Genomic DNA, 26,643 nt, shown 5'->3' on the forward strand with positions numbered 1-26,643 from the left:
ATCGCGGACGTATTTTGCCGCAAAATGGCCAGCAATAGATTTTTTGTGGCGCGCGCACTACTTATCGCTGATTTTACCCGCCCTAACCTACTCCCCAGGTACATGATGTTGATACTGTCATGTCCGTTAAAAAGTCCTCTATCTGTTGGCATCATGGGTAATATGGATCGCGGACGTATTTTGCCGCAAAACGGCCAGCAATAGATTTTTTGTGGCGCGTGCACTAGTTATTGCCAGGTTCACACCAATTACAGTCACCCGACAAAGTGGGCTTCCTTGCACTGATTGGTACAGAAAGCTGCTAATTTGCTGCATTTAACTTACCTACCTACTTTGTCGCACACCAGTATTCCAACCAAACAACACAAAACAGCATGCTTTTATTAAGTTATGCATAGTGATGTGGGCCGGGTAAATACCCAGTGGGTAGGTAAATATAAATTGGGTATTTACCTGGGTATTTACCCCAGGCCTGGGTAAATACCCAAAAACTGGGTATTTATAATTTTTATTAAAGTTAGAGAAGATTGAGATTTTTTTACAATTATTACCCTGTAAGGTTAGTAAAAGGATAATAAAATGTGTTGAACAAAATTTCCTATGGTAACTACTAGCATTTTACTTCTCCATATAACCGCCATAAATACCCAGGTTTGAGCATAAAGCATAATCAGCATAAATACCCTGGTCCCATGGTTGCACTGGTCCTGACTACTTATGATTTTTTAATTTCTATGCTAGATAGATGAATTTATTTTATTGAAAGTGAAGAAAAATAATTTGTAAAGTAATAATTATTATTTAGAAAGACAGGAAAATTTAACGTAGTAGCGGCCTATGTGTAAACAAAGAAAATAATTAAAATTCAATCTGTAGGATGGCAGGATTTAATAATATTTTTGTTCTAGATCTTTTGTTGGTATCAATGGTATCAAAATAAATAAAAACTAATTTCATAAACTTGTCATACAAAACATTTGAATCTAAAACACAATAAATCTTTCAACAATTCCTGGATATTTATAAATCAAAATAATTTTGTTTATGTTATTTAATTGGTTATAAATTTATAACATGATAAAAATTGAAATAGCCACAGCCTTTTTTTAATATACTATTTTTTAGTAAGTTAAATATACTCGATTTAAGACACGAAACCCCATGCTTATTTAGAAACTTTATGTACCTATTATTAAAAGAAGTGCTAAATTATTAAATAAAAGGAAGACTACTAGCAAAGCTTCAAGTTACTGTAAAAGGCGTTATAGACTATCCTAATTAATCATGTAATGATAACAATAACATATTAAAGGATAAATATAAATGAATTTCAATAGATTTCATAAATACCCAAAATACCCGGGTATTTATGGATTTTGGGTACTTACCCGGGTAAATACCCAGGGTATTTACCCCGAGTTTTAAACACCCGGGTATTTTACATCACTAGTTATGCATGTAGGTAATCTGTGTACCAGTACGCTTGGAAATAGGCTAGCAACACTTTAAGATGCTAGGCCTACGACTACGATCAGCTGGTGCAGCGTTTCCCATTTCATTCAATGTTTGGATTTAACCTAACCTAAAAACTTGTTGTAGCCTACAGTGTTTGAAATACTATTTATTTAGGGGCCTATATGCTTTAGTAACTGTAGGAAAACTATAATGTGTAACTCGAGTGCACACTGCCTTTGCTGCCTTGCCCAAGGCTCGTGCGTAAGCATTTCTCTCGTGTGCAGCAAAGTGCCACTTCGCCCACTAAGTTAGTTGGTTTACAAGTAGGCACTGGTAGTTATGAAAATATAGGTATACTTAAACACATTAGGCTATGTTGAAAAATATTCTAAATTAGGCTACATAACAAACCAAAAGACAAATTTGACCAAATTCTTTTCATCATCTTTCCTGTTAATATAAAAAAACTAAAATTAAAACAATTGAACCTCAAAATATAACCTTAAGCATATTTTTTCACAATACTCTTGTTTTCAGGCATATGTTCAAACAATAGTTTGCGTCTCTACAAAATCCACTCGCTGACAAATCAATGCAGTCTGCTAGTCATCTTGCCGTTGATTGGGACCCAGCTGTATGTAAATCTAGGTTTTGATTACAATTTAGCTTTATTCAACTTGTGTTTTCCCATTGTTCATGCTTTGGTCTTACAATTAGCAAGGCTAAAACACTCAAGGATACCATTTTTAGAATTATTACAATGTATACCGCTGTTATCAATTGCATACATAAGTTTGTCTCACTTCAAGTACTATGGGCTTGCAATCGTTGTAAGCTATATAATTTCCTTTTATATCATAGGAACAACTGGTATGATATATAGCACACCATCAAAAGACTTGTTCAATATTTCAATTGTTTTTGCCAATTATTTTACTATTAATGCCTTGAGAGGTGTGTAAGACTGGCTGCATTTGTTCAGCAAACTTTCAAGAAATAAGTTGAAATATTTATTAGGCTAGTTTATTTAAATTTATTATTAAAAAATTATCTTGAAATTGACATATAGGCCTAGGTTTCAACAAGAAATGTAGTCCTAATTAGGAAGAAAAATAATGCCAATCCTTTCATACCAAGCTGCCTAGGTATAAAAAAGCATGCAGTTAAATTTGAATTATGCGTAAGTTGTAAATACGGTAATTGGATGCTAAAATGTTAGGTGTATAACTTTATAGACTGTAGGGAGCTGAAATGTTTATAGTAATCATTAGGATTTATATTTTAAGTAGGTCTTAATCCACAAAGAAATAAGGTACAGAGGAAACATTCACAGGTACACATGAGTGGTGTCTAGCAATAGTGCTGGTGTCTAGGACAAAGTCCAACACTACCCCCCTTGCTCTCATGTACTACAATGCTCAAGGTGGAGGAAGACCCTGTACTATAGGCAGGGCCGGTTTAACCCATACGCGGCCGCATATGGCGCCACGAAAAAGTGGCGCCAACGGAACAATTTTTTTTAACAACCTAATTTTGTTTATTTTTGCTCAGAGTTCAAGCATTCAAAGCACCACAATAAAGGCATTTATTCTGTTTGTACCAACAGCACTTGAAAAATGTGTATATTTGTACAGCACTACAACAAAGACTTAATGCCATTTGCAGTTTAGTTTCGATTTGTAGCTTTGAGCTGACGCTCGGCAGCGTACAGCGCGGCGCCTTTGGGTTTAATTTCATGACTCATGCTCGAGATAAGCAGGCGCGCAGCACCATTTGTCACAACAAGGAACTTCCCCCTCCCTTCCCTCCCTTCTACTTCTGATAACTCTCCCCTCCTGGAGCAGAGCATTACTTTGTAGTGTATTGCACTCTTTTAGTTGTATACGTACGCCTGTTCTGAACCAGATTGATACAGACTCAGCAGTTAAAGAATTTGCCAAGATCAAAGCTAGGAGAATTAATTTTTAACTGCTAAGAGCTTTTGAACTGTTCAAATTGAATTTTTTTTATTGTTTTTGTCAAGGTAATAAATTTGTTTTTTCATGTTTTCTACATGTTTAATGTGTTCAATTAAAAATTCCTCTCTTGTCATCTACCTACACCTGTTTTTCATTGTAATAGGCTTTGTAAAAACTTATATCGTATCCAAGTTATCCTGTAAAAATTGTTTTCACATTTAGAAATAAATTTTTAACTTAGGCCGTGATGCTCGTCAAGCATGACGTCACGATAGACGACGGCAATGACGTAGGTATTTATTGATTTATTTTCCAAGGAAATATTAAAACAAGCAGCTGGTCACAAACGGCAAACATTGCGCCATTGCCGTCTTCTATAGTGACGTCATGCTTGACGAGCATTACGGACTGTTTTTTTAGTGTGGCCTTGGTTTTGTTCAAGTTTATATGAAGTGTAAAAATGTTAAATTTCTGGGAATAATAAACAGTCTTTTATTGCAAGTATTCTTCTAACCTAAACTTATAAAAAAGTTCTCTTCCCAAAATCGTTAGGAAAAATTCACAAATATAGTTAAGTAATGTTCATGGGTTGTGGGGGGGATGGGTGGGGTGGTAAGGGGGGATTCTAAGTGGCGCTGATTCGGGTGTTCGCTTAACTCTGGAAAATTCCTAGAACCGGCCCTGACTATAGGAATTTCCGCACGGTGTTCGCCATTGGGGCTCTTCTTTGCTCGTGACAATTATATTTCCGGCACAATATACGAGAGCTGAAAGTGCACGGTCTTCCCATAAGTGTTTACTCTGTACTTCTCTGTGGGTTCTCCTGCCCAGTGAACAGACTACTTACACTGCACCTCTGCACCTTATTTCAATGTCGAGGTGTAGTTAAGCCATCTGTTGTCTAAACAATATGATCAAGATATTTACTTGACAGTCAATTTCCCAACTAACCAGTTATTTTAATCATAATTTGAGTTGTTGGTTTGATTTAAACGTGTTAACGAAATCGCTGATTGTAATTTAAAGGGACTTTAAGTAACTTAAATGATTTTTTTTCCTTACGACAGAAGTTACAAGTCAAGGGAACTGGTAGACACCCTGGAAATAGAAATTATTTATTAGTATGTGGCAATTACACTAAATATATTTTTTTAAATTGTCAATCTGCCAATTAAAATGCATTTAAAAACTTGAAGCAATTTTTTTTAGTTTACAGTGTGTAGTATTTAATTGATCAATTACCTAGCTAGTCAATGTAACGTCGTGTAAAATTAATAAAAAAGTGAACAAGTAATTTTTAATAAATGTAAAAGAACAACTATAGCCTATAGTTTTTATTTAACTTTGAAGTAGGATAGGACCTTTGACTTTTAACCCTTTCAGTGCTATGAAACGATATATCGCTGTTTTTAAAAATCTAAGAAATATAAAGAGGAAGGTTATTTTTTTTTTAAATTTTAAAACGGCCATTGGTGACCTGCATGTTCATAGGATACACTAACAACCACTTAGCTAAAAGATTCGCCCAATCCAATGATTTCGAGGTGTATATCTAAACCAAGGATTATGAACACCTCACTATGCCCCAGTGGTTGCAGTATATCGCTACAAACACACAGGTCACCAATTATTTGGCACACAGGACGGGATTCGAACCCGAGCAGACAAATGCCACTGGCCAAGTGACAAACGCCCTAGCCTTCTCGGCTATCTGTGCTTGAAGACTGAAGAGTCAAAAACCGGTATTTAAGCTGACGACACCGATTGCGAACAGATAGCGCTACAGATGGTTGTTCAATGCGTTACTAGGTAGCAGCACCAGTTAGTCACAGACTATTTAGATGAAATTTTTTAATTGAAACACAACAGTGATCATAAATGTGTTCCTGAGACTTTGCTGCAAAACATTAGTTTCCCTAAAATGGCTATATTACAATAACCTCGTCCAACTAAATCAAAGTTAAATTCAATATTACATTGTAAACTATATGTCTTTTGATTTTATGAGATTTTGGTTTCAAACAATGCTATCAGAACATAAAAATTTATGGGAAAACCAGGAAAATTACAAGAAAAACTAAGTTTTATTTAATGTTTACTACAAATACCGGGATTTATCTAGTTATATATTTTCTTATTGTGTTATTATTCAAAATTAGCATAATTAATAAAATAGTGACAACATGACAGTTAAAATTCAACAACAGGTAATAGAATTAAAAGGCAAACAAAAAAGTCTTACGAAAAATGAATTATTGGCCTAGCACTGAAAGGGTTAAAACAACAACTGTCAATACCTCTGTATCCAATAGTCAATGATAGGACTCATTAGTGCAGTTAGACTCTTATCATATATCCTAACCAATAGAAAAGAATTTGTACCCTACTATATTTTCTAAGAAATCTGTTTGACACTAGTTTCCAATCTCACACTTTCAATTTCTTACTCATTGCATAAATGGCATGTCTATTTTGTTTTGTACACTTAAACAGATACTCTGTTTTCTATGTGGGTTATATGATGATTTGAGAGGCCGTAGAAACTATAGGTGTAAGTAGCCGAGTCTTAGTATCCTTTATTTAATGTACATAGCTATTGTAGAATTCGATGTTTTACAATGTTGAAATGTAGGGTATAATAGTCAAGCAATTTGGCCTACTATCTGCTGCTTGCACCACCCGGTCTTTCCACTGACATATAACCCCGAAAATCCAGATTTTTAAACTGAATTGACTGTCTCTAGATCATTTTGCATTTTAATAAGTCTATTGTATTTTAATTACTTTTGGTTAAAAACTAAGTTACAAATGAAATGTGGCTGTGATGGTAGTTAAATGTTATACAACCTTTTAGAAATATTTCTGATAGGCCTATGTATTTAGCATACACAGCAGTTTTGTGTATCAATGTATATAGCATTGTATTGTTTTTCAATATAATGTGGATTATTGAATAGATTAGACCAGGTCAATGACTGCTAACTTAAATATTTTTTTTACAGTGAAAAAATCTATTTATGGCATTTTCTCCTTGACATTTTCTTCTTTGGTCATTCATACAACATAACTTATGTTGTACATACCAATTTTTATTTATCTTTCTTTTCAGTTGTAATTCTTTACAACCCTCATTATTATATTGTTAATACTGTACTGTAGTCAATTGCAATGGAAAAGTTGTAAATAAAATAGAAAAACTTGTGAAAAGGACTGATCTTTTGAAATTCAAGTATTTTCATGTCTTTACTGACAAATATTTATAAATAGTTACATAAACACATTCCTCTGTTGGCTAATGTTTTCCAACCACATTCTAAAATATAACTAGTGAAATTGTCTACAACTTTTAGGTGTTTTTAATGTTAGCCAATTAAAAAAAAAGAACTTAAAAGCCAGATTAAACTTAAACAAGTATTTCTTTAGTTAACACATACTCACTAAGGATTCCTTCAAAAATATTCATAGTTTATTACAATATTTAAAAGCAGAGCAAAATGAAGGTCTACAATATTACATGATAGTTGTGATAAAATGAACCAATATTTGTGTAATAATTCTGATAAATCATATAATTCTCATGTCTTTTAAGTTTTACGCCAAAGTCTCAAAGTGAAGGTTTTAAGAAATTTGCAGGTTTCAACTTGCTACTTTATCTCAGTGTATGAACCATTTACCATGTACGCCGTGCAGGCTAGCTAAATTACATTTAGGATAATTTTATAGGATACAATAGTATAATTTTTAAGGGAGAGATATTTGGAAATCTTGCATATCTCATGAAATGTGCCTTACCAGGTTAGTCAGTGAATATTGTATATTTACAAAATGTCTCACAAATATATTCTTAACTGATATTTTCTCTTGGATTTATTCCTTATTATACCTAAAATGGAAGGGAAAAAATCTAAGTCTACTGTAAGGATCATCAACAATGCTTATAGAAATCAAGCTCAAGAAAATTAATTTTTGGAATGGATTGTATCAATTAAAGTGGCAAGCATGATGTGGATGAACACAAGAACAATTCCATAGTACTGTCATTTTGTTATTTTGCACAGTTAATTTAATACCTCTAGCATCTAGTGTAGTGACTACCATTGTTGGGAAGGGAACCTTTGCCTCATCTGTCCCACACAACATCCTAATCGACCCGATCTTTACTTTGGTAACTTTGAACATACAGTATAGCCTATCTAGCCTTAAAACTTATAACTGGAAGTTCATGAATCCTTACAGAGGCAGAAAATCTGTTGTATCTATAAAGACAGCATATTTTAAGTCACGAATGTCAGATTTCTATACTGTTTCTGTTTGCATAACTTAATCACTTTCAAAAAATTTAAGGAAACACACGAATTAGTTTTTGCATTAGTTTTAGCATAAAATGAAAACTATTTTAAAATTTTGTCATCCCTATCTGAAATGGGGACACCAATTCTCAAAACTTATTCCAAACAAAGTACAATCCCTCAAAGCTAAAAAAGTAGATGAAATCAATATCATATAATTTCAATCATGATTTTGAGTATCAGCTTCATATGCTATGTAGTGATTTCAGCAGTCAACTGTTAAGTTTTTATGTTTTTCTGAAGGATGTAATTTGGTCTGTTACCAAGACATTTGGCTAAAGAGATTCTATTGTTGTCTCTGGTATCTCAACACACAAGTGTCTCTTAGAAGACCCACTCACAATCAATAACTTATGTTGTTAAACCTTACTCAATAGGATGTTCCCTCCTGTTTCTCTTTTAATTTTTGTTCTTAACAAAGTGTAAAGCCAGAGATGGATCGTTAGTGAAGTATTAATGTTGAACAGGAGTTAACATATATCATTTACTCAGCTAGTTTGTTATCAGTACCTAGGTTGAACATTAAGCGAATTTTCCATATAGGAAATAAGCTATTACCTTGGTACTCATAGTAAGACCTAGACCCGGGACTGATTTTCTTTTTTGTTTTGAGGTCCCTAGAGGCCAAAGACACTATCTGTTTAAATTCATATATTAATAAATATTTATATACATATACATATATATATATATATATATATATATATATATATATATACAGACTGTCCCAAAAGTCCCGGACCGGTTTAATATTTTCTCAACGACAACAGATAAATCAATAAGATTTGGTACATCAACACCACACCTAAAAATCTACTTTTTTAAGAAACTATCAATTTTCTGTCATATCATGGGGACGTCCCGCAAGGAGTCAGACGGAAATCTTAAATAGAAGCATAGGTTGACATGTACATCAAATTAAAGGTCTTTACTAGCAGAATATAATGCCGCAAATTTGAACTCAAACGGATAACTGAGTAAAAAAAGGCAGCCGTTCAAAGATTTCTTGAATCAGCCATTTTGAACGACTGCCATTTTTTACTCAGGAGTTCTTTTGAGCTTGAAGTTACAGCATTGTAATCTACTAGTGAAGACCTTTAATTTGATGTGCATATCGACCTATGCTTATGTTAACAATTTTCTTCCGATTCCTAGGGCTGTGCCCCTATGAGGAGTAAGCGTATAATAGCAATGCAAATTAAATGAATCTTTGAACCACTGCCATTCTTGGCTCGTTTGTCCGTTTGAGTTCAAATTTGCGGCATTATATTTTGGTAGTAAAAACCTTTAATTTGATGTACATGTCAACCTATGCTTCTATTTAAGATTTCCTTCTGACTCCTTGCGGGACGTCCCCATGATATGACAGAAAATTGATTTTTCCTTAAAAAAAGTAGACTTTTAGGTGTGGTGTTGATGTACCAAATCTTATTGATTTATCTGTTGTCGTTTGGAAAATATTAAACCGGTCCGGGACTTTTGGGACAGTCTGTATATATATATATGTGTGTGTGTGTCCCCATGTTATTCTTATGGAGAATAAGTAAACTTGTTGTAGTTTGCTTGTTTATGAACATATTTTGATAAAATTTGGAAAATGCATTTTTTTATACTAAGCTATTTTAAAATTTACTAAACAACACTTTTTATAACCTCCCTGTTGCAGCAAACCTCATACATATTAAAGGGAATAGATGTGATATTTTAATGAGATATTTTAGTGTAAATCCAATCAGGCAAATGGAAATTTGCTTAGTCTCCACGTTTGCTGCGGCGGGGGCATTATTTTTTTATGTGTAAACTCATGAATTGTGAATATTTTGTATTTATAACTCACATTGTCGATTGTAGTGTAATGATAATGTGTAAAACACATATTGAGTTTAGACGTTTAATTCTTCTAACTGGGTAGCCGAGTGGTTATTATAGTGGTAGCCTAGCAATCAAAAGGTCGCCGGTTCAATCCTGGGAAAATTCTTTAAAAGAAAAGCTTTTTGACGGTTTGAAACTGGACCCAGCAGATCTTATAGTCAGTAACAAAGCTACAAAGATCATCTCACAACATTTTACACTCATCCTTCACTCATATTTGGGTTAAAATACGTACCTAGGTGGCGTCACCATCTCAATGATTGATAATTGATAACTAACAAATAACGTTTTTGTGGGAAACAAAAAAGTTTTGTTAAAGATTTTCTACCTAAAATGTTTTTAGATCCAAACCGTTACTTGTACAACATCATTCTAGCTAAGACTCACCTTAAAAAGGTAACCACACCTGCACTTGCAAGTCTGAGGTTTAACTACTGTTATTATATGGTTGGAGTTTTTCAATAAAGAGAAATTTTTAGTCTGAATTCCAAACGAGTGTGTAACGTCAACCGTGTATCATACCGCCATTTAGAGTTGTGAAAGCAAACTTTAAATTTGTTGCTAGGGGGATTTGAATCCAAGTCTCTATTGCAGAATATCCCTGCATTCCAACTACCAGACAAGTTGCATCTCAGCCTTTACTTTAATTTAACTTCAACAACATAACATCTACATAACATTTTTCCATAAAAAAATAGAGTCCAGTAGTTTGTGCATGAATGAGTAATAAAAATCTGGGTAGCTAAGTGGATTCAAACGATTGCTTGGTAATTAGGAGGTCGCCAGATTATACAGATAAAAGTCAGTAGCTTTTAGATGGTTTGAAACTGGACCAACCTGTCTTAGATCATTTGGCTTTTGATAAATGGTCCTGGCTTTAAGAACCAGCTGATTTTATTCAGTTACAAAGGTGTCATCTCATTCATATTATTTTCATCTTTCACTCATCATCGCCTTCGTATTCTTGTATATCATAGAAATGTAATCCAATAACAAAATGTGGTTCCCAAATGCACTGTTTTAAAAGAGTAATTTAGATATACTTCTGCTAATCCAATCGGCATCTACATAACAAGTCAAATTTAGGTAGGTAGTGAATTAGATTGATAACTACGCAGAATTGGTTGTATGAAAAATATTTTGTGCAAAGGAGTATAAAATACAAAAATACAACCAATACAATTCCTTAGCAAAAGTTTTAGTATAATTCACATAGAAATAAAATATCACATGATGAAATAAAGTTGTACATTGCACTTTTTCTTCATGTTAAACTTGCAGATTGCACAGTAAACTTGATATATACATCTCTATAACTTTATAATATGATACATAGTTACAATTTTTACATATTTCTATATTCTATAAGGTATGTTGTACATCTATTTTTGGCTTCTTACTTTTCCTAAACAAGTTATTTATAAGGTCTAATAAGTCTACATGATTTGTTTCTATGAGTTTAGTAATGTGAACACTGTATTTATATTGCACATGTTATGGAAACAATCAATTCACACAAAGAAAAATTCTACATATTTAAATGTTTATTACTTAAACTGTTACTAACAGACAATTCCAGGCGTCTAATTCAATACAAAACCCGTATTTATAGGATTAGTTAGTACAGTAGACCCTTACTTTCACTTATACAGAACTCAAACACAGCCAGCTTTTTTATACTGAAATTTGAATTGTTAATATAAATTTTAATGATATTTGAACTGTGGGTTCTTGGCTTCATCTATAAGAAACCTGTGGGTTTTAATGCAAGTGCATCAAAGATCAATGAATTCAGAGGCATTGATTATTGTTCTAACAGGATTATTTTTATATTTTAATTCAACTATCAGAGAATGAAAAATTTTTTCTACAGTATCAGTTCACGTTTTATGTTAGAGATACTATTAATAATTGTTAATCTTAAGCTACTTAGCCTTATTCTTGATTTCATTTAGGGTTATATGAGCAAATCTATGACATTCAAACACAAGAATCATAGTTCAGTTGTGGCAACATCCCAGTATTTGTGCATTCTGCCTCCGTCCTGTTCAAGAGAGTCACTGCCGGGCTCAGACCTCTCTCTGATCACAGCAAAGTCGTACTCCAGATGGTACGGCATCAGCCGCTGCAGACTGCCGAAGTAAGCTGCATTGGGGCCTCCGTGTAGTGACCTCACGGTGCCCAGAGGTCTGTTAGGGATCGGATGAAATGATCTGGCACTCCCAAAGTGTCTGGAAAAGATATTTCAATTGTTGGTAAAGGGGTGGATAAATAGTAGGGCTGAAATAACAACATTATTAATTTTGTTGTTGTTTTATCATGAAAGATATTTTAAAGTTACCCCTTGGATTAAACATTCTACAGGGAGCGGCAAAATGATTTGACAGTTTTCTTTGCCGCCCTGTCGAGGGAGTGAATGGCGGAGGGTGGTGGGAATAGGGGAGTTATAAAGCCAACGTGTGGACATTTTTAGTAGCCATGGAGCTGTGTATGGCTGAGCACCATATATTTGTAGTGGAAGTGTTTTTAAAGTGGCAATTCCTGTGGAGCTATTCAGTTGACAATGTGTGTCAAAGAAGAAAAGTCCCAACTGGAAAAACTATTTTGCTGTGGGTGGGTAACTTTAGAGCTACTAGTTCAGCATTGAAACTAATATCAACAGACCATCCAAGGTCAGCCCGCACACCAGAGAACACCAAGAGAGTGAGGAAGACTGTGTGGTGTGGTTGAAAGTGCGATTCGTCGGTCATAATGAAAATTTTGTCACGTGTAAGCAAATCGATCACTTGTTCTGAAAATGAGATGCGCTTTGCATAAGAAACTGGGTTTCAACTATTTGTTGCACAATTGCCATTTTGTATGAATGAAAGTGCAGGTAGTATCGTAATACTCTTCTACCGAGTGGCCAGACATCTGCAGAGCCGCAGCTTATTTACGTGCAGACCGCTGAGGACTAGCACTCATTCATTCGACAGGGCGGCAAAGAAAACCGTCAGATCATTTTGCCGCTCCCTGTATATTGATCTTGTAGATTTATCACATTTTTTAATCAAAACTGACAATCATAATAGAGCTTTTATTGCTCATCACATTTTGGCCTGTGTAAATACCGCTTTCCACCCCACTATACCATCCATACCCAATGATGACTTATACAAAACTAAAGATTAACCACCCTTCTATCTGTTCAATTAAATTAAAGTACTGACCTGGACAGCAAGGCGGGCTGTGTAGGCTCATTGAGAGCTGGGTTGCTCCTCGTTCGAGGCCACAGTGTAGGTCTGGATGGGACAGAACGACGGATGAACCCTCGAGACAAAGTATCCAACTCCTTGTCAAACAAAAGTTGTGTGTTCTGTTCCAGCATATACTCCCAGCACCGGAACTGCTCCTCCGACAGCGCTGTAGATCTACACAATCGTCTGTAGTTAGGAATTGAATGAATCTAAAGAACTGTTTGAATTTTGTACAATGCTGTGTGTCAGTAATCTGAATGATCTACTTAATAAATTTTATTATTTAGTAATGAAATCTCCATTTCAAGAGAATATACAGTAATTGGTTAGTTGTACAATGGTGTCAGCACACAACTGTGTGCCACGGATATAGATTAATCAAGAATAAGTGTAGAATGAATGAGGTAACAATTTTTTCTTTACTAAAACTACCTGTTTTAGCCAGATTAATTGATCAAAAACCTAATAATGAATACGGAACAACTGGGAACTGGGCATAATGTTGAACCAAGCAAAGCAATAATCCTTTCCTCACAAACAAAAGGTAATCTTTTAATAATCAGCAATGTCAGTTACCCAACTGTTTCATCTAATTTGTTTATGTGGTTAGTTAATAAAAAAAAAAATGAAAATCTGCAGCACTAAAAAAGACTAAATAATCATGTACTGTGAACTGTTCAGTGTATACCTGTCAGAAGATGTTTCTTCGGCATCAGCCAAGTTTCCATTGGTGTAAAGGTCGAGTCCTTTGTGCTTTGGAGTCATTTTCCTTGTACCATTCTCATGCATCAGAACTGACTGGTAGGACCGGGGTGTTATCAAGTCATTCTGGGAAAAATTTCGGTTTTAAGACATTTCAAAGAGTGCTCCAAAGCTAAATTTCGCCCATGTCAGTATTGTACAGTATCATATTTGTATGGTGTTTCAGTAGGTAAAGAGCCCTTGAGGATGCCCTGGGGCATACGTCTTCTTTAGCATTAGAAAGAGTAGGAGCTATGACAGCTAGTGAGTATATGATAGTAAATAAAAAAACTTGCAAGAAGTGAAGAACAAGATAACATCACTCATGACGTTTTTGGATTGCAATTGCTAAATGTTTAGTAGCTAGCTACTTTACCATACCTTAAATTAGCTAAAATCCATGTTTTTTAGCTCCTGAGCTGATCTTGTGACTAAAATCATTAAATAAATAAGAGTTACCTTTGTCAATCAGCTCGTATAGTAATGTTACAAATGTTACGGCCCTTTCAGCATCTTTGTACCATTATCAGTAGTACAGCCTTTATGGCGTCGTTAATATGCAAAAACATAAACTGTCACACGCGACGTACACATACATATTACATAAACATAAACAGGGGTTTTAATGAAACAGGCCTGTTAATTTAGTTTTATCTCTCTCCTTGTTCAAGATCTATCTACAGTATACTCCCTCCTATCCGGACACCATTTAACCGGGCTACACTCGGCGGAAATGACATCTCTTTAACCAGACAATTTTTATCAGCACATTGGTTTAACCGGACTAGATCGGCAGGAAGTGGGCAGTACTGAAACGACTGTTCTTGTGGGAAAGATTTGAGACCAGTGATCACGTGTCTAAATACAATGCTCTCTTAAATTTAAGTCGGATATGACAGAAAACAGTCTGTTTTAACAAGTTTTTGGGGACGTCGGTAAACCGGAAAACCCGTTATCTGGACTGGGCTCATTCCCGAGGAGTCCGGATAAGGGGAGTCTTCTGTGCATGTTCAGTTAACTTACTTTGTCAGCGACATAGTGTCTAGTCTGGACTATGTTCAAGTGATCACCATGTCGTCCACTGCTAGCTTGATCACTTTGACCACTAGGAGAGGATCTGTCCCCCTCTCCCTCCATCTCACCATCACTTAACATGTTTCCCTGCAACAATACAATTTTTTATTATTGATCATATACAACTCAATCTACTAGGTGAACCCCGCCTAGTGTATTTTATGGTTAACACAGTTTGCAAATCTTGAGCCATTATGCAAGAACTACCAGAACAAGTAAAGAAGTATTAGTACATCGACATCCTCCCTGCCCCTTACCCTATGATCCACAAGTATTATAATTAGCTACAACTAACAATCCACAGAAATCCAATGATTACAACTAAGGTTAGGACTACTGCACGAAGATTAATTGTTGTTGTTACAAAGTTGGTAGACTAGTAGAGGGTGTACAACATTAATAATTTACAAGCTCAATGAAATGTAGATTTTAAAAATTAATACAATATTCAGTGTACACCAGAAGCACTCATTTGTTGGGTTCAAAAGAAACAAATGTCCCGTTTTCATATTAGGACACTAGGTTCTAGCACGGAACTGTTTTACATATTACTTCAGGCTACCCATTTTCAGTATTATTAGTCTACAATAGTGTCGTAGCCAGATTTGGAGCGCCCTGGAGCAGGGATGGCCCAAGCCGCCTCCAGTACCGGGGGGTATGGGATATACCCACCAGGTAGGCCGGGGATTAACATTTTGAAAAATAATAACTGTAAACTAGCGTTTTTATGCAATCTATACATAATAGTTTTTTAAAACATAAATTGGTATTTTAGTTGGGTTTATTATATTTAACCTTAGGGTTTTCGAAAATAAAAACATGAATTTAAATTAAATTCATTTTATGGAACTTATCCATACTTAAAAATCTCTTCAAAACAGAATAAGGGGCCTAGACTAAGGTTGAATACGATCCGTGCTTAGAGTCTCGTGGCACTGGTGGCCTAACGAGTTTGAGTGCCTTCTGGGAACCAGGTGGAACCCAGTCGTACCCCTTACCTCCTTAATCGGGTCACAGGGGAGATGGACCTTAAATACCGGGTATTTGTGGGAACAACGTAGACGGTCTGACCCCAATGAAGGAGGTAGGTCTACGGAAATCTGACGATGTTGACAAGCTCAAAAAAAGACTTTCCAGGGGCGAGTTGCGAAGACGGAGGATAGCAGATGCTTTATCCAAATGCGAAAAGGGGCTATCCAGAAGTGAGAGGAGGCTGGCGTGAGCTGCCAAGCACCCTAACCCTGCTCCCTGCAAAGCCAGTTCCTCCGGGAACCAGATTGCTTGGAAAAAAGCAGGAACCCCCAAAGCTGACTCTAATGAAGCCTCCAGGAAGAAAGGTGGAAAGAGGGGGTGAGAGCACCTGACACATGAGGATGTCTGGGGGGAGATAAAGAAGACGAGGACGAAAGAGGGAGAGGGCTCGGGTGTTTCACAGACAGCACCGGCACCCACCTATTGGGAGACACTGTCTGTGGAGAAGATGGCCATCGCCAAATCTGAACACACCGACAGGAAACTGGTATACAACTAAATTAGTTAAATTCATAATCCTAATTTTCAACTCTTCAGGATTTTTCTTACTTATCTTCGACTTAAGGAACAAATATACCAAAGCGTTCTAGAGAGTTTGAATACACCCTGTATCATTCAAAGTAATACTGTGGCATGAAAAGTAATATCACACCTGCCATGTTGTTCAGCATCTTTTTTGTATCCAACATCTTCGTCAGATGTTGGCTTATGGTTATTACAAATCGATTACTTTTTAATTGATGTAGAAATTCACGTAGTTTATACCTGGGACATATATAGTTTTTTGTACATTGGAGACACTCACATGTGAAGTGGCTTTACGAAGAGTAGTCCGCAGTTCCTGCACGAAGGGGTCCAACTCCGCAGAAAGTGAGTGGAACCGCAGTACCAACACGCTCAAGTTGTCCTCGCAGCCATAACTTTGTGCCATATCCTGCAACTTCTTGGCTGCCAAAACTGCGTCTCTCACTGGACGTACCACCTTCACTGATTCCTGCACGCTCATCACCTCCCACAAGCTGTGGAGGAACCAAATCAGGGAAGCTAAGTCAAAAATGTTCCCAGAATAGTTTATAGGAATTACCAGCCAAGCAGATAATGGGTAAAATCATACCATCTTACTAAAATATATTAGAGACTAGCAGAATACCCGCCCTTCGTACGGTGTTGGCGTATGAGTATAAAATGCTTATTTCAGTTATACTTGTACTTTGCGTTTGCAATGGTGGAGGACACGGTTTGAGAAAATTGGTTCTTTTAATTTACGGTATGCTATAGTATAACACATCTACCATAACCATAATGCTCTACCACTTTACACCTAAACAAAAAATATTAAATCATGAATTTTTGCACAATATCAAAAGGTTCTTTATCTATAGTTATTTAATACGCAAGCAGATTTTTTGTGACAATTACTCCTCCGAAACTACTGAACCGATTGTCATGCTTTTGTTGTCATTGGAAAGGGCGTAACGTGAAGTTGTGCAGGAAACTTTCTTTTTAGGGAAATAATGAGAGAGTGAGGCCCTGGAGCCCTTTAAAGTTTTGTATTTCTCCATAAGATTAACATTGGAAACAAAAAATGTTGTGAAACTCCAGCTATTGTCAGAAATCAAAAGTGAGAAGAAGAGCATGTTAATAATTGTAAACAGTCAATAAGTTTGCTAATTTAACAGTTTGCTACAAACAATTGCTGACTTGGTTGAAATTTGTTTTAAAACAACGCCTGTAATACTTAGCAATTGCTCGAATTCGAGCAACAGGGACACTAGTAAAAATTAAAAACATAAACTTAACTGTAAAGATGCCTAACAATACAACTTTTTGTAAACAATCCTACTTTGACAGTTCAATCGTGCTTTGTTCAAATTAACTGTTGTCATGAATGCAACAAAAAATTAAATAGTGCTGCACCGTACTGGTAAACCTTATAACTTTTTAATGATATTGAATATCATTGAATCAACTTGTTTAGTTGAAACAGCTGACAAAATTATTTAATTCCTTTTCAATATGAATAGGTACTCATAAGGTTAACATAGGACAATTCAGAGCCACTGTGGCGGGAGCATGTCTATATGTTAATCGGGGATGTGAGCTATCATCATACCAAATTTCAGCCCAATCCGACCAGTAGTTAATGCGTGATTGAACTTCAAACAAACAGACAATCTTTCACATTTATAATATTAGTATGATATGATGAAGTTGGAGTCAAGTAGAGCAGAAAATAAGGTTTACCTAACCCGCCATGTTAAACTTCCCTATCTCAAGCATGATGTATACAACTTCCTTACTTCTCGAGTGATGTAAAGTTGAAAAAAACTCACTCGGTGAGGTAATGAAACCCATTTAAATAACATTGAGTGCTTAACAAAAAAAATATACCTCTATGGAGCCAACGACGTTTAACGCTAGAAATCAGCTGTGCGCTTGAATATGTTATTGTTATGCTTTAAAGTATTTTCCTAACCTAGCTTTTGTTTGCAAAAGAACGTTACTGTTAGAAGATGAGTGAAATGGATAATGAAAAATATTGTACGTAATCCCATGTATATTGTCGGGTCAGGTAAAATCTTGTACATTACGCGTTATTCAAGAGCGTGTTTACTTCACTTAGGTGAATTATGCAACTCGCTTCCGCTCGTTGCACAACATTCACCTGTGTGATGTAAAAACGCTTTTACTACACTTGTAATGTAAATAGCTATTACATAGGAATTCAACAGACAGATAGTCCTTGAAATTTAAACCCCAAAACCTTTGCCTGATAATAGACTGCACCACTGAGTGATTCAGAGGCGAGAAGAAGTACTCCAAAATCGAATAATCTACACAATCCAAAATTGTTAAGGGATAAATTTATCTTTAAAAATATTTTAACTTTATCCATCCTGAACTAAGTAAATTAAACATCTAAACTTTAAGCACAATAATATTAGTTTGATTCTCAGCATGAGCCCTTTCAACTTGAAAAGTAACCAGTTTCACCTCTTGTTTGCTATGATGAGAAACTCATCCTGCTCAGTGAGAACTATCTCAGTGACGTGGGGGTCGGGTACAACCATAGGAAACATTGCACTGTTGCCTAGCTGACTCCTTACTGACTGCTGCAACGTCAGACAACATAATTAGTTTATTTCATCAATAAAATCGTAAATAGATTGTTCACATTTGGTATTAATTCATGTTTGATCATATTAGTAATATAGAATTAGAATAAAGAGTAAAAAAAAACTCGGTACTACGGTTGGGAGTAAAAAAAGTTTGATGACATTCTGTGCAGTTTAGTACTCATAGAAATGCATTTCAACTAGAGATAATGGATACAGTTAACACAGCCGTTCTTGATAATTGGGTTGGGTACATGATTTTGGATAACAAACCAACCAATCTTAGTCTGTTAGAGGCTATCGCCTCCCTTGTGTCAACCTAATCATTCTTCATTTGTCTTTTCTTTAAAAAGAATCACCCCTGGAAGTCTGTTGATGTTATACTATTATCTAATCTAATGCAATGTCTTTTTGAACTAAATCATTGATTTCAAGCAAATCAAATCTTTATCGGGATGAATAGCAATTTTGTGGTATTCTTTATTATTTATAAAGTTTAACTTCAACACTAAAATTTTATGTTGATAAGTTCAAGTAGCACTCTTCCTTTTAGGCATTTAGCAGACTCATATAAACCTTAACCTAGTAATATTTATTATTATAAACATTACAATATACCTGAGGAGGGGCATGTGCAAAAGTCAGGGAGCCTGTAGTTCTGGACAGTAGGGCCTTAGCTTCTCCGACACTGGCTATCCTCAGTACATACCTACAACCATTATTATCACTATTACTATAATATATAGTAATGGTTTATATATAAAATATAATTTTTTTATAACACTACTATCCTTACCTAATATATTTTAAATTTTTTAAAGACACTGAGTTAGATGTAACTTAAGATTATATCTGAAAAATTAGACTCTTTGTCTACTCTCAGAAGAAATCCTATATTAGGACAAATATCAGTTTTCTGTTTTGGACAAGTCCAAAATAAATACCTATCATGTGTACTTTTTCTTAATACTTTTTGTGTAGGCTACTATCCAAGCATTTTAAGATATTTGCTGGAATACATCAATACCAAGTAGTGTCTTTTCACTATTATCTCACCTACGAGGTCCCCCCACCCACTGTCTGGTGATATGGCACACGACCGCACAAAGTCCACACCTCTGTCCAGCCTCCTTCAGCTCTCTGTAGCAAAAATAGATTATAGCATTGCATGTAGCAAGACAACTGTTGGAATGTTCAGTGATATATATGATAATATAAAAGGTACATTTGCTGTAATGGCAATTACATCACAAAATTTAATAAACAATTCCATTAATTGATGTAATAAATTGGGTCTAATTATGACGTAACATCTATATATAAAAAAAATAGCCCCGCTGCGCCGCAGCAAACCTGCCGACTAAGCGAATTTCCATTTGTCTGAATTGATTTTCTATTAAATCCATTTAAATGACATTAGGTTTAACGAGTACTTAGGTATACTGCTGCAATAAGGAAACTAATAAAGTGTGATTTTTTTTTAATATTAATAACTTAGTATAACATATTAAATAAATTTGCCAAGTTTGATCAAAATACATCCATAAATAAGCAAAGTACAACATTTTACAATATTCTCCATGAGAATAACATAGAAATTTTAAATATACAAATTTTTGAATTTTTTCCGTTACCAATAACCGTACAAAAACACTTTGATATACTAAATCATTTGTTTTTTTTTAACTCTTTAAAAAGGTTTAGAGAGAAATTGGGAAACTTTGTATTTTGAGGGTTAAAAATGAGAAAAACCAATTTTCACCCCATAAAACATCCCGTAATATCCCGTTCCCATGCTGGTTCGCGAACTCATTCAAGTTTATCCCGCCACCTTTAAATCAAATTTCATCCAATTCGGACAAAAATTACTCAAGTTATCACGCTTACGGACACATAACTCTACACATATAAAAATTTTAACAAATGGTGTTTTTGGCCTCTGGAAAAAAGTGGGAAAGCCTGGACAACAAAGATATATTTCACAAAATAACAAAAATTGATACTTCTTGATCAAACGTTAAAAGAAACTATTTGCAAATTATGGACACATAGAAAATTCCTGGAAAACTCATAGAACGCAACCAAGTAGAAGATATAGAGCTAGGTAATGTTTTATTTCTAATTTAAATTACTATGCCTGGATATTATTTAAATATATTATTTAAATGGATATGGTTATCGTTACTAGCCTACATAATGGAGAACATTGGTTCCTACAAAAACGGTGAACGAGAATGTTAGCCGAAGTGCTACAATTTCTTGAAGGAAACATGGACTTTTTGATAAGAATAGGACTACATCAAAGAAACCTGTACTAAAACTTTATTGAAGAATTCAATTATATAAAAATAAACACCTGAACAACGTCAGACCTTTTAACTCTGCATTTTTACAGATAAATATAATTGACATCATTACATAAACTAACCAAAAGAATGCTATTTGAAGCAAATCAAATTGTGACAGACAAGATGGAGTTGACGCATCCTTCACAAACCGGCAAGTAAAATCACACGAAGATAGAAAATAGGAGACTTAAAGACTCTAGAGAGACAACTGAAGGGTCGAAGGTACAGGACATGATATTGTGAAAGGCACATGCAAACTTAAGGCGAGGTCATTGGAGAACTTTATTTGAAACACAAAACTATTCAGAATCTCAAAAAAAAAACTCATATTTGGTTTGACAATGACAATAGTTCTAAATATCCTTAAGACCATAATACTGTTTTCTTGTAACTTGCCTGTGAGCTGACAGCAAGGTGTATTTCATATAGTCCGAGGCAGTCTCCTTGACAGTCCGTTCCTCCAACAATATCCTCGGCACAGCCTTGACCAAGAGCTGCGGCAGATCTGCATTGTTGCCAGAATCAAACAGTCCCAGCAACGCTTCAGTGTTGCAGAACCCTGGCAACCTTAACTGGGATATGCACAGCCTGTTGGAATGTTGCTGTTAGTTCCTTGCTAGGATACACTTTGTAACGTATGATCAAGTTTATCCTCATCTGTTTTCAAATCTTTTTAAATGAAGAAAATAAACTGCATGCCTAGTTTCAAGACAGCTGATACATGACATGAACAGAGTGTAATAGAGTGTAATAGCATGATGCCACTACTCTCTCCCCTTTCTTCTGAAGTTTAGCCTCCCTACCACCACCACCCATGAATGCTCTGACATTCTGATAGTCTTTTACACCCTTCACTATTCTGGCCTCCTTAGTACTCCTAACTACATCCAAACATATCCCTAAATGAAAAACTGTTTAAACAAATTTCCCATGTAGGAATAAGACCGCTGATCTTAGTCAGTAACAAAGCTACACAGATCATCACACACCATTCTACACTCATCCAACAATTCATATTTGGGTTAAAATACGCACCTAGGTGGCGTCCCCATCTCAATGATTGATAATTAATATTTTGGTTCATCCGTTAATCTATAGACTGGCTACCTACTTATGTTATACTGAAAATAATATCCAACAAATTTACATAATGGTCGTAGCTATGTATTCTGTTATCAATGTTATCATACATAATAAACGGTATCAGCATTCTGACACATACTTTCTCCCATAAGTTTGTCAACAACCTTTATCATGTGTAAGTGGTAAGAATAAATATACTCAAATGAGATTTGTACAATTTAGTTCAGAATTTAAAGGACTATAACATGAAACATTTTATCAAAATCAACGAATCATTCGAGCCATTTTTGGAAAAATCCGATTTTTCTGTTATTTTATGGGGGTTTTAAGGGAAAATGACATAATTTACAATAACTTTCGAACCGTAATTTTTACAGAAATGGGATTTGTTCCATTTTGTTCAGGATATAAAGGACTATAACATAATAAATTGTGATCAAAATCGTTCAGGCCATTTTTGGGAAAATCATATTTTTCCGTTATTTTATGGGGTTTTATGGGAAAATCCCCATAAAAATTAAAAAATTTCCAAAAAATTAAAAAAAACTATCAAAACTGTAAGGACTATAACATACTATGTTAAATCAAGACCGGGTTTTTTCTAAAATCCTATTTTCGTTATTTTATGGGGTTTTTATGGGAAAATAACATATTTGACCATAACTTTTGAACCATAATTTTTACAGATATGGGATTTGTACCATTTTATTCAGAATTTAAAGGGCTACAACATACTAAATTTTTATCAAAATCGTTCGGGCCATTTTTGAGAAAATCCGATTTTTCCGGTTTTTTATGGGTTTTTATGGGAAAATCCCCATTAAAAATCAAAATTTCAAAAAAATGAAAAAAACGCCTGGAGATACCATGGATTAGAAATTACATACAAAAATTTCATCGAAATCGGACCACAGGTGTGGTCTCTAGCTCTGTACACATCCAGACACACAGACACACACACACACACACACCCACACACACACCCACACACACACACACACACACACACACACACAGACATCACTTCGAAAACCACTTTTTTGGGTCCAGGGGGACCCAAAACGAATATATCCACTCAAAACTCAAACTCGAAAATTTTGACAAAAACAATACTTTCTCCATATTACTATGGTATAGGGGGAGAAAGTAAAAATGAGTTTTATCATTACCTGTCTCTCTGTCCTGGAGTCTCAGAGAAGCCTAGAGTCCATGGTGAGGCCAGGTCTCCAGGAGGGACCTCTTGGTGAGGAGGAGAAGATGGGATACAACTGCGGTTCTGTCCTGACACGTCCACCAGACTCATAGCACGCTGGTGCCTGGAACAACAGTTCAATAAGTTTGTACTTATGTGTTATACCAAACTGTAAAAAAAAACTCACAAAAAGAGTGGTGTACTGGTATTGCTAGGAAATGTCAGGTTAAGTGCATTTGGGAGACACATTTTCTTATAAAATCTTTATTTCGCCCACAAAAAAAAACAAGCATCCTTTTTACCTTTTTTGGACAATTCCAGTAATTTAACAAGAATCCTACTCTCATATTAATTTAGTCAAAGATATTATATAGCTATGCCCACCCACAGCTAAAAGATAAGCAACTCAAAAACTCCCAGAGTATGAGATTTCGAATTAACCTCTCAATTCTAATATTTATTCCTAAGTGGTAATTCAAGCCAAGTGTATCTCTTCAGGAAAGAGTCTGAATGCCTTAAAAAATAATTCTAGGAACCGTTTTAACTTCAAACTTTTAACTTCACAGAAACGAAATAGTGCAGTAGAAATAGGGTTTGAGGTGGAACTAATTGCAACAGAAATTATTCCAGTTAGAAATGGTAGGTAATACACTTTTAAAAAACATACTAAAAATATACATTTGTACGGTTACGCAAAATACGGTTATTTGGTCGCCATTTAAAAAAAGTGTAAAATATTAAATTATTGTTAAAAAATCTGGTTTGGTATCAAATTATAGAACATTTCATGCTGGAAAAGAATATAATGGTTGAATTTAAAATATACTGTTAACGGTGATGCACTATGGGCGAAAAAAGGTGCGTTTAAAAACGTGGCATTTGAAAAGTTTTTTTATAAGTTATTTTATACTTTTAAAATTTGTTTTTCTTCATTTTTGACCCTTAAAACGTAAAATTTCCCAATTTCTCTCTAGACCTTTTTAAAGAGCTTAAAAAACAAATAGTTAAGTATATCAAAGGGGTTTTGTACGATTATTGGTAACGGGGAAAATTCAAAAAATTGGAAATTTAAAATCCCCATGTTATTCTTATGGAGAATATGGTAAAAAGTTGTAGTTTCCTTGTTTATGGATATATTTTGATAAAACATTGAAGATTTATTTATTTTATACTAAACAATTAATATTTTACTAAAAACACACTTAATTGGTTTCCTTGTAGCAGCAAACCTTGGTACTCGTTTCGTTAAACCTAATGTTATTTATTTAATAGACTAGCAACAGAGCCCATTGTGGTTAAATTAATGCAACGGTCTCTAGCAAAATAATGGTTATGAAATCCATACACCACTTTACTCACTAATATTTGGTACATATTAAGCTCATAACATTAGAATCACACACTTAACATAAGAAACACACTTTAAACACAAATGCAAATTGTTAACAACAATATTTAATCAAAGAAAATTTAATTAAATAACAATATAACAATAAGCTGTTAAATTATCAACTCATTTTTTGTATGGTTAGATTATGCATACTGGTAAATCAATTATTGCCATCGATAAAAATAATTGTTTTTTCTTTTCCGAGTCGGGTTAGCTCTTCTACAAGACCGATTTTCATAATTTTGGCCTTAACCTTAAGCCGGGTTTACACGATGTAGCTAAACCTGCTACATTGCAGATTTGTGTAAAATCTAGCAATGTTATATAACATTTGCTAGAAGTAGAAAAAGTAACTTTACAAAAGTGCTATATAACACTGCTATATGTAGCAGATCCTGCTATATATAGCTAAAATTGTGCTATCCATCGGGAGTCGGTAAATATCAAAAGAAATACGTGCTACACCTAACATTGCCATATGTAGCAATGATACACATATATTTTTCGTCTAGCATCTGCTATATGTAGCGCTGAACGGTTTTGCTCAGCGATCTTTGTTTACAATGGATGGACTGGAAACGGAAAGTGGCAGTACCTAGGATCGGGATGATATTATTGGGGCTATTGATATTATAAACTTAATTGAACTGTTCCGTGGACAACCGGCGTTGTGATCATACGTAAAACGTTTTTGAAGTTACCGTCGCCTTATTTAGCGTTTTAATTATGGATTGTCAGGGTATTCATAATCATTAAGGTCCCGTAATAAATCTGCTACACTGTACTTATTTCTCGAAGCAAGAAGCGGTCAAACCTAAATTTGCTAAAATCTTCGCTCCTGTCTGTCTCTCTCTCTGACTTCCAAGATCACCACGATAGCTGCCACGAACAATGTCTCTTCAGCGCACATTTCGATACGGAATGCGAATGAGGTTGTGCTACATATAACATATATAGCAAGAGCACCAGAATCACTAAAATTGTTTGTAAATTTTTCATACAGCAAAAGTTATAAAGCAATGTTATATAGCAAAAGTTATATAGCAGGTTTTGCTACATAGTGTAAATTCGGCTTTAAACTAAAGCTATAGACACACCATAGATTTGCTATTAAGCATCAGCACTCATTTTGACGTATATTTTGAGCTATGCACAAACTGCCTCCCTGTACATTAATTACGGGAGTTAAATTTGTTTTTTTCGAGTTCGTTTGGCTCTTCTACCAGACCGATTTTCATAATTTTGGTCTCAAAGCTATGCAAGCACATATTTGTCATAATTAATCTATCAAATGTATATCCCTACGAAAACAATTAGATTGGATTTTTTTCAATTTTTACTTCAATTAAAAATGGATTCCAGCAGTTACATTATTCTATATGTTTTTATCTAAAAATCTTCAGTTAAATACCAGATTCCATTGGAATTATTGATTATTGAGATTGGACGTACCTAAAGCACACTGCTAAATTATAAACGACCCAATTTGTTAAAAAATGGAGTTATCTATCATCGATTTATAGTTAAAAGATCTTACTTGCAAACTCAATAATACCTAAGCTAATTGTCGACGTTGACGGGTTTCACCTAGCAAATCTTAAAAAATCAAACTTTAATAATTATTTGAAAATCTACACGAATTCCTTTCCAATGACCCATTAGGTTATAAAATCGGTACAGTAGAACTCTAGATATAGTTGTACAAAGATTTTTAAAACTGAATTACTAGATTTAATTGAAAATCAATTAAGACAAATGGAAATTTGTTTAGTCTGCAGGTTTGCTGCGGCGGGGGGT

General features: G+C 34.8%; 1 protein-coding gene across 3 annotated transcripts in view; it reads right to left on the minus strand.

Annotated features, from left to right (window-relative positions):
* Positions 1-10,841: 10,841 nt before the first annotated feature.
* LOC128999822 (protein phosphatase PHLPP-like protein) overlaps positions 10,842-26,643 on the minus strand; it is a 37,816-nt gene continuing 22,014 nt past the window's right edge. For 2 of the 3 annotated variants that reach the window (XM_054426513.1, XM_054426515.1), the window contains 10 exons: positions 23,434-23,580; positions 21,578-21,769; positions 19,890-19,973; positions 19,452-19,542; positions 18,712-18,830; positions 16,523-16,736; positions 14,635-14,772; positions 13,559-13,698; positions 12,844-13,044; positions 10,842-11,865 (listed from right to left, as the gene is read on the minus strand). In XM_054426513.1, the coding sequence (XP_054282488.1) occupies positions 11,628-11,865; positions 12,844-13,044; positions 13,559-13,698; positions 14,635-14,772; positions 16,523-16,736; positions 18,712-18,830; positions 19,452-19,542; positions 19,890-19,973; positions 21,578-21,769; positions 23,434-23,580 (1,564 nt within the window). In that variant the 3' untranslated portion in view covers positions 10,842-11,627. The remainder of the gene's footprint in view (positions 11,866-12,843; positions 13,045-13,558; positions 13,699-14,634; positions 14,773-16,522; positions 16,737-18,711; positions 18,831-19,451; positions 19,543-19,889; positions 19,974-21,577; positions 21,770-23,433; positions 23,581-26,643) is intronic. The other variant, XM_054426514.1, reaches the window with a different exon arrangement.

This window comes from Macrosteles quadrilineatus, unplaced genomic scaffold (genome assembly GCF_028750875.1).
Source record: "Macrosteles quadrilineatus isolate MER2022 unplaced genomic scaffold, UCM_ALF_1.0 Scaffold_8__2_contigs__length_117827958, whole genome shotgun sequence".
In the NCBI taxonomy this organism is placed as follows: Eukaryota; Metazoa; Arthropoda; class Insecta; order Hemiptera; family Cicadellidae; genus Macrosteles; species Macrosteles quadrilineatus.